The sequence below is a fragment of the Typha latifolia genome, chromosome 9 (assembly GCF_019914945.1).
Source record: "Typha latifolia isolate L0001 chromosome 9, TyphaL0001v2, whole genome shotgun sequence".
NCBI classification, from domain to species: domain Eukaryota; kingdom Viridiplantae; phylum Streptophyta; class Magnoliopsida; order Poales; family Typhaceae; genus Typha; species Typha latifolia.
In genome coordinates this window covers 5,306,623-5,315,134 of record NC_133094.1, presented here as the reverse complement: position 1 = coordinate 5,315,134, position 8,512 = coordinate 5,306,623, and the positions used below count along the sequence as shown (strand labels likewise).

Sequence of the window (8,512 nt, the reverse complement as noted above, 5' to 3'; positions counted from 1 at the left end):
AGACTGTGTAAAATTCCTATAGCCTAGCAAGATATGAACTTCACCTCCACAATGTAACCTTAAATACAATTGACTCGCAGGTAAATTAAGCGTCATTTAGATCTTGTTATGTCTATTTTGGTTCTAATCATGTTAATCAAGGGGCATTTGATTGGGTCAACAAATATTAACTCTTAAGTAAAAGTATATCACAAGACTAACAAAAGGTCTCATTTAGATATTTTCTATAATATACTAAGCTTAATGCTGAAATAGTGCAAGAGTGTGGTCACCTCAATACTCAAGCCCTTGGTTTGAGTTTGAGCGAGGTCCCTGAACTTAGTTAGAGATTCTTAATCACATTCAGTAACCAAACACCAATTTATTCATAACTAAGTCCGCTCCCCAATAAAGTGAGAAAATAAAAAAATCAACAAATTTAACCTTAAAATAAATTGTCTATTATTTTCATGTCTTTCAATATTCTCTCATCTTTTGCAAAAAATTCATTTTTTTAATTATAAAAGAGCTCATCTTTTACCACAACTAACAAAAATTATAACCTTGGAAAAAAATATTCATACACACCAATGGAAAAATAAAAAATTTATGATTTAATATAATTTGCCGATAGGTTTAATATGAGTTCAAAATGGCCAACTTGAATTTCTATTTTACACATTTAATAATAATATTTCGATACTATTTCCATGACATATAACTACCCTAAAAAATAAATCTTTTTCAATTTTTCATATTAGAAAGTAATAATTAAAACCCTATTTTAGATCCTATCTCATATATCTTTAATTTTCCTCCAAAATAAATACATTTTCCTTAAAAAAAATGAAAACATATTAAGTCCACAATAAATTACAAGAGTTGTTGCAAATTTGTGAGCTTCTAAGCTCGAATAACTTACTTTTTTAAAAATAAAATTGCAATATTAATAACTTAAAACAATATAAAAAAATATTGTAGCTTACGTGTGAGCTTATAACAAAAACAAGAAAAAAAAAGAAACATTAACCTTATGTTATTATTTTAAAATAACAATGGTAACCTTAAAAAATATAAAATAAAAATATATAATCAGTCCTTGCGAGCATACGTGCATGCAAGCCCACAAATTAGTAATTGAAAGCTTTTTGGTAATTAAATTTTATCATCAAAACCAAAGGACATTTTTATCCATTACCTTTATATATTATTTAGTTTCCTCTAAAAGAATACTTTTTTTTTTCACATCACATCAATAGTTATGCTTAATTTACACTCAAACACCACATTTTTTTAGCCTAGTTTAAGGTACCTAAATTATGACTAAAAAATGAGGTCAACTAGCCAAGTTTAGGATTTAAGACTCAAACCAGAAAAAATGAATAATGTTCAATTATATTAACTCTTTACAAGTGAGAATTATAAAGAGATTTTATCCTACTGGAGTAAAATAACTAAAACAGCTCGATGCAAACACCAAAGGAATCCTGCATACAATCAGAACATCTCCACTTCCGACCCTTATTTTCAGGGAGTAACCGCATACTGTGGCATAAACGAAGCTTTACAACATCCAGGCAACAGATGAACCCTAATTCAAGCACCTCCATGGCGATAAAGGAGTACCGACCGGTAAATAGCAGCAAGGTGAAGAAAAACAATCAGTAGAATGAGCAGATCATCCAAAAAACCTACTATCCCCAGGAAAGCTGCATAAACCCATTAAAAGACTGATATCAAGTTAATATAGATCATATAGCTAGTTACTAGAAGATTATACCAGTTAGAAACTTAGAACTAAATAAGCGTCAAATTACCTTCCGGAAGTATGTCCACAGGGCTCAAAACATAAAGTGCGCTAAGTACCATCTGCAATTTGAATCAGTTGTACATAACTGAAATATTACATGTGTGCATTGATCCCTTAGTAAGCTAACATGGCTAATCATATCTATATAATGTTGAGTTAATAAGTAAAAAGATAAATAGGAATTTTTGCATGTGTATATCCTTTATTCCTATATACCCTCTAATATGTGTATATCCCTCTAAAATCTTTTTATTTGTCTGTATATGCTCCAAAAATTATACTTGCATTAATGTCCCTTGTACTTGTATACGATCACATTCTACATTTGGAGAGGTATAAATGTAAACAAGAGAGGTTTTAGTTACAGGTTACCAGAATGTAACCTACAGGCGCATTCATAAAAAAGTTAGGGTTTCAAGGGTATACATGCAAAAAGAAAGAATTTTATCACCATACATGTAGATATGAAATTTAGAAGGTAACATATATATAAGGGGGGAACTTTGAAGGAGTACATGCAAAAGACCTTTATAAATACAACAATAGCTGGACTATTTTCATTACTGCAACTATATGTATCAGTGTCATATGTATGGCAGCAGACATTTTGTTTGACTGGAGAAAATGTTGCATGGAAATCTAATACTACTCTAAAGTCCATGAACAAAGCTAGGCCTTTAAAGCTCATACTTTCAGTTTCTGCAAACTTCTGTCTCAAATTTTCAGAAATCTAATGACTATCATTTTTTGTCAAGCTAATGAACCTATCCTACAAGCTCTTCTCCATGACCATGTATAATTCCTTCCACTATATGATGCTGGACCCCATCCTAGACCGCATATTCTAATTTTCTAAGACATTGAATTACAGTTTTTTAATTTTCTTTCATTGGTTAAGTGTAAATATATGTCCTGTTGGTCTAAAAACAAATAAAGTTCACCATAAGAGATTTCTAAAGATTATACTCAATAAAAGAATATATATATATAATAGCTTTTAAGGTTCTAGTTTGGACCTATGCATCTTTGATCTTCCAATGCTACAAGGAATTGGACTACACAGTAACACAGTACAAGCTTTCCAAAAGAAGTAACATATTACAGTTAATGCTACTAAAAGCAACAAAAACTCAAATATTGACCATATAAATGGAAGATCAACACTCTTGTGATCTATAACCTTCAATATGACAAGTAAAATATCATTTGATTTGAGGACTTCCACACATTTATTGAGTAGAAAACATAAAGGAATACTTTCATCCAATAGATTTCTGTGTTTTCATGACTAAAAAGCATAACTATCCATGAATGTTGGTTTATACCACATTGAATAGTGCAAATCAAGATGATCGATGTGTACTTAAAACAGAAACTAGCATTCTATGCTTCATTTATTTTTGTAAGCTTTAATGCATATGTAGTGTTCTCCAACTATATGATCTTTTATTTCTTTAAACATTATGATATGAAGAACCACATCTAAAGTGATATCTGCCAAATTTAACTTCACAAAATAGTAGTCCATAAAGGAAGCAAGTTTAGCCTAAGACAAATGAATTCATATCCACTGGCGATATCAGAAATCCTCCAGAACTCCAACCTGAACACCGACATGTGTGGAAAAAGAAAAAGGAAAAGAGAATGCAAGCAAAATGCAAGTGAAGAGAAGATATATGACAAGCCAACATGCAATGAATAACAAAATTCTGGCAGATATTATTATTAAACTTACCGCAAAAATCATTCTTGCCCTGAAAACAAGGGGAAGAGTCCTCTGAGGATCCATTATTTCTCTGAAAAGCCTTCGAATGAAAAATGGAAGGTCCTGCAACCTCTGGAAGAGGTAAGACATAATAAATGTGATGTTACAAGCAGCTCACACTTGTGAACGTTGTAAGTTAGAATCATTTTCATGGACATTGCAGCTTAAATATACAGATGGAAACATGAAGTACAAATTGATATAGACAATCCTACTGTAAGTCCAATTTTTCCATCCAATCACCAAGAATGTCAACTGTCAACACTCAACTTCAAGGTCACTGACGAGTCATTTGTAATTTTGTATGGAAGACACATGAATTTATTCTGTTGAAATTTCAATTAAACAGAAGCAGTTCAAATTGTGAAATTGCTTTAGAGAATTTTACATCTAGATATAAGGCACGGTAGCCTTTTATAGGATGCAAAAGTTGTTGACAAAGACTTTACCCCCAAAAAAGTGCACATGGAAGAATTTTCTTAAAGGATTGCTGGAAAAGGAAATGAGTTCAAACAAAAAGAATACTCTGCATTCTGCAATTATCCAAACTGCAAAGTTATGGATGTTGTACAAAGAAAATGAAGAATGCTAAAACACAGAAAGCAATTTGTCAAGTGAATTGCACATAGCCTCCACTAAAGCGTTCAGTATCACAAATAATTCTTTGCTGCAACCAAAACATACTGATGGCAGAGATCAGCACTGTAATATATATAAATATTGTTCTCTATAATGAAATAGAAACGAAATAAGATATGGATTATGGAGTATATATGTAAGTTAAGAAAACTACCTGAATGAGGCTTCTTGAACCTCCACCAAATATGCGATTGTACTTCTCAATATTTTCAATAGTTTGACTATCTTCTGTGCCCTGCTGCTGACGTCGTAAACCATCAGCAGGTACCAGCAGAGTTATAAAACGCCGACATATGGGACATTTGCATGGCTGAAGAGCAGATCCATGATGCCACACACGCAGAATGCACTGTGCTGAATTACATATAGAGAGCATTTAAAAAATACTAACTAACTATAATAGAATACACTGTCTGGCAGTGGAACCACTAATTATAGATAGTTGTTAAGATTAGCTTGATAACAGTAAATCTTCAATTTGAGATATTATTATCTGAATAAAGGAATAAATAAAGACTTTATTCGACAGTAGGGCACGTAACAAATTCATAACTAATTTAAGCTACTATAGAACTTTCTCAAACACTGCACATCACACACCAAACCATCATTTAGCAACCAACTGTGTAAACACAAAAAAGAACATTACGACAGTCATGTTGTTTGCCTTTTTATACTATGGCAGTGTTTTGTATTCCCTTATGGTTTAGTATTTGATGGTGTTGAAGGGAGCTTGACAATATTTTGTTGGATGCTGGGGGACTGTTATTTTACACAGTTCCTTAAGGAAACAGGCTGAGATTTATCACCTTTAATTAAAAAAATAAAGGAGTGTTAATATATACCATTTCTAGTATTTTATATCTGGACAGCAAATGTGATGTGGTTGCTTGCCTGCCCGTGTATCACAAGTGTTTTTAGAACATTACATGTAATGACAAGACCTCGTCAAGATGAACAACCACAGATAAAGGTACCATAAATTGAAACGAAGCAACCATCAATGCGGCCAACCCCTAAATCTAGGATAAATATGTGACACTTGGCAAGCCCAATTAACCAAATAAAAAAGAAAACTAGTCTAAATGAAACATACAGCCTAAGAACATCTTATCTCTATCAAAACAAAAAACTTAAATGAATATCTCATATAAGGCATTAGGATAGAAATAGGTATAATTGGTGACTTCCTATAAAACATTTTCCTCACCATATAAAAGTTCAGATTCCTCTTCTTAAGAAGATTCATTTTCAATCATCATTCCTTACCGCATCAATTAAGAACATGTCCTTCATCAGCATAAAAATATCAACAAAACAACAAGCAGAAAATATTCACTTTTCCTTCCTAAATTTCTAGATAGTTTATAAAGCAAACAAAATGGTCAAACTATCCTTTACGAAGTTCAGCCAAATCAAATCTTCCATGAAATTTCAATCATCTTCCTCAAGATTGCACTTTTATAGCTTTATCTGTACCATCTTGCTTATTAGCAAAAAAAAAAAGAACAAAAAAAGAAGAAGATGAAACTAACCAAAAAAATAAACATTTTTAACCGTCACAACATTCAAGAACCCTAGCTGCGACGAAATCATCCCGCTCCAATCGAGATTAAAGAAAGAGAGACTACCAAAATCCGAATCAAGAAACACGAATCCACGCATTATCCACCTCTAATCCTATCAACTACAACAGAAGGGACGTGAAATTCGGGAAAATTTGATGGGCTTTTCGGCCATTACCGCAGAACCAATGGGAGCAATTCGCCTGGCACGGCAAGGTGAACTCGTCGTGGCAAATAGAGCAGCAGTCGTTCTCCGGCGGCAATTCCATCTCTCTCTTCTCTCTCTCTCTCTCTCTCTCTCTCTCTCTCTCTCTCTCTCTCTCTCTCCTCTTTCTTTCCTCCTCTTTCCCTCCTCTTTCCTTACCGGGAGGACGCGAATTAGCACTAGAAACAAGATGGAAACCACGAACGAGTGGGTAGTTTTGTCTTTTTCTTCGGTTTTAATGTTGGCCATTTGTCACAAGCACCCGATATTTTGCTTTTATTATCATTAACACCCTACTATATAAATATTTAAGTATTTAACCAACAAACCGTTATTATATAGATAATAGATGAGTTAATTTAACTATGACTACAAAATAATCATCATACCCTTAACTTTGTTAGAGTTAAGATAATAAAAACAGGAGTATTAATTTCTTTTTATTTCCAAAAGTAACAGAATATTATATGTCTCATCGCTGCTGCTGCTGCTGCTGCTAAGTTAAAATTAATTTAAAACTATAATTTTGAGGCATTACAAGTAAAACATAAATGATAAATACTAAAATATTTACATGGCAGGCTGCAATTTCTCTTTAATATATGTAGAAGAAACTCACATGGCACGCATGTGATCTGTAATAATAAGAATTTTTTTAATAAAAAAAGTAAAAGACTATATTAAGAACTAATTCTGACGAGTAGAAAAGTCTCCTCTTGGCATCAGAGACTAAAATCTACAATAGGGCAAAATGGTAACCTCCAACCCTTACAATTGTAAGCAAAACGATATAATAATAAAAATTCAACCAATAGGGCTTCGTCTGGCTCTCAGAAGAATAATAAAATATTGCTGAACTACACTTCAATATTATTCTCCAGATAGTCCCTAAAAGGGTCAAAGAAAAGAATATTTAATATTCTGAAGAAAACTTGGCAAGGAAAGAAAATATTTATTTAAGAAAGCATATGGTGGCAAATGAACTTGGTTGATGAATACATTGTATTGGATGATAGGCAGGATAGGAAAAGTGAGGGAGGAGATAGTCAGGCTACAAAAGATTAGCAGCTGGCAGTCATGTCTCAAGAGAGTGTTTTAGAAGTGGAACCTATCCAAACAATTAAACCAATTGAGGTTACTCAGTACTTTAGGAAGAAAAAAGATTGAAGATATCTAATATGACTGCCGAATGGGAGAGAAAAACAGTTCAAAACTAAATCCTACAGTGATCGACTCATATTCGGATTCATATTTTTTATTTTAATATATTTATTGAACAAATAGCAAAATTTCTATTCATATCCTAACTAAATGGTATAGATAATTTTTTGATACAGATCAAAGAATTTTTGAATAGATGATGGGATCTTAAACAAATACATGTCAAGCTTTAAATAAATTATAATATATTTTAGACATAATTAATATAAAATATTAATAGTTAAAAAAAGTCTACCTATATTTGAATCCTTTTTGGGTCAGGTAGAAATCTTTTACCCGAATCCATTCCCAATCGAATCGGATAGCGGGCAACTCTAACCCGTTTTCACCCCTACTACCTAAAGAAGCATTCAAAATTTTCTAAAGTCTACGGTCAGAGTAAACATACTATGAAGATTATAATACCCCAAACCCTAAACACGTGCATGGCATGAACCCACACAGCACGTGCGTGGCACCTGACCATTTAGTTAGTTACCGACAGTCAAATAAACCTTTATCAACATCATAATTTTATCCACAACATCTAAATTAAGAATAACTCAAGTCTGACTATCAACAGTATACAGATAACCTTACTTAGGCCTCACACAGATCGCAACATATTATCAAGAGCTTTTCACAACTACATATATACAACGGTGGTATATACATAATTATACAAATATAAGGTCACATGTTAGAATATAAGATAAAGAAAGACACTCTTTGAAAGATGTCAACCGATACATCAGATAACATAACTCATCTAGTGTATAACACTAACCACACTCTACTCTTCACTCACTAGCAAAACCTCTAAAGTAGTATCATGTTCTATTCGTTCACTTGAGTTTTTGGAAATGAGAAAACAAAGAGAGTCATGAGCTAAAGGCTTAGTGAATAAATCTTACCACGAATCAATGAAGTCAAATAGTGAGTAAATCAAGTACTGAATAATATGAATAAGAAAGAAGCATGATGCCATGTATGAGCATATATATATGTATCCTTAATAACATATATATAAATATAATCAATTATCATGAATGAGCATATTATATCCTCAACCAAAAATATATCTCATGATGAAATTATAATATATCATTACTGAATATAACAACATATCATATATAACAATTATGATCTAATGATACTAGTCACATTAATGATGATGCATATGATGCATGCCAACCACTAGATAATTATATATGTAAGAGCTAGATATAATCCATATATCTCTCACTATCACAATCATTTGTCTTAACTTTAAATATCATTCACCATGCTGAACTACGGTATTCAGCCCCAAACTCGATACTCATCATGCCACAAGCTCACAGCATATC

General features: G+C 32.3%; 1 protein-coding gene across 2 annotated transcripts; it reads right to left on the bottom strand.

The window, feature by feature from the left end:
* Window positions 1–1,335: 1,335 nt before the first annotated feature.
* LOC140795714 (uncharacterized) lies at window positions 1,336–6,166 on the bottom strand. Of its 2 annotated transcripts, none has more exons than XM_073148441.1 (5): window positions 5,937–6,166; window positions 4,348–4,547; window positions 3,525–3,626; window positions 1,797–1,848; window positions 1,336–1,688 (listed from the first exon to the last, which is right to left on the bottom strand). In XM_073148441.1, exons 1-5 carry the CDS (start codon window positions 6,025–6,027, stop codon window positions 1,576–1,578), a joined length of 558 nt encoding a protein of 185 aa, XP_073004542.1. In that variant the 5' UTR covers window positions 6,028–6,166; the 3' UTR covers window positions 1,336–1,575. The 2 variants fall into 2 exon arrangements, with proteins under 2 accessions (XP_073004542.1, XP_073004543.1); XM_073148442.1 differs by having other exon boundaries at window positions 1,336–1,709; window positions 5,937–6,152.
* Between the last annotated feature and the right edge of the window lie 2,346 nt (window positions 6,167–8,512).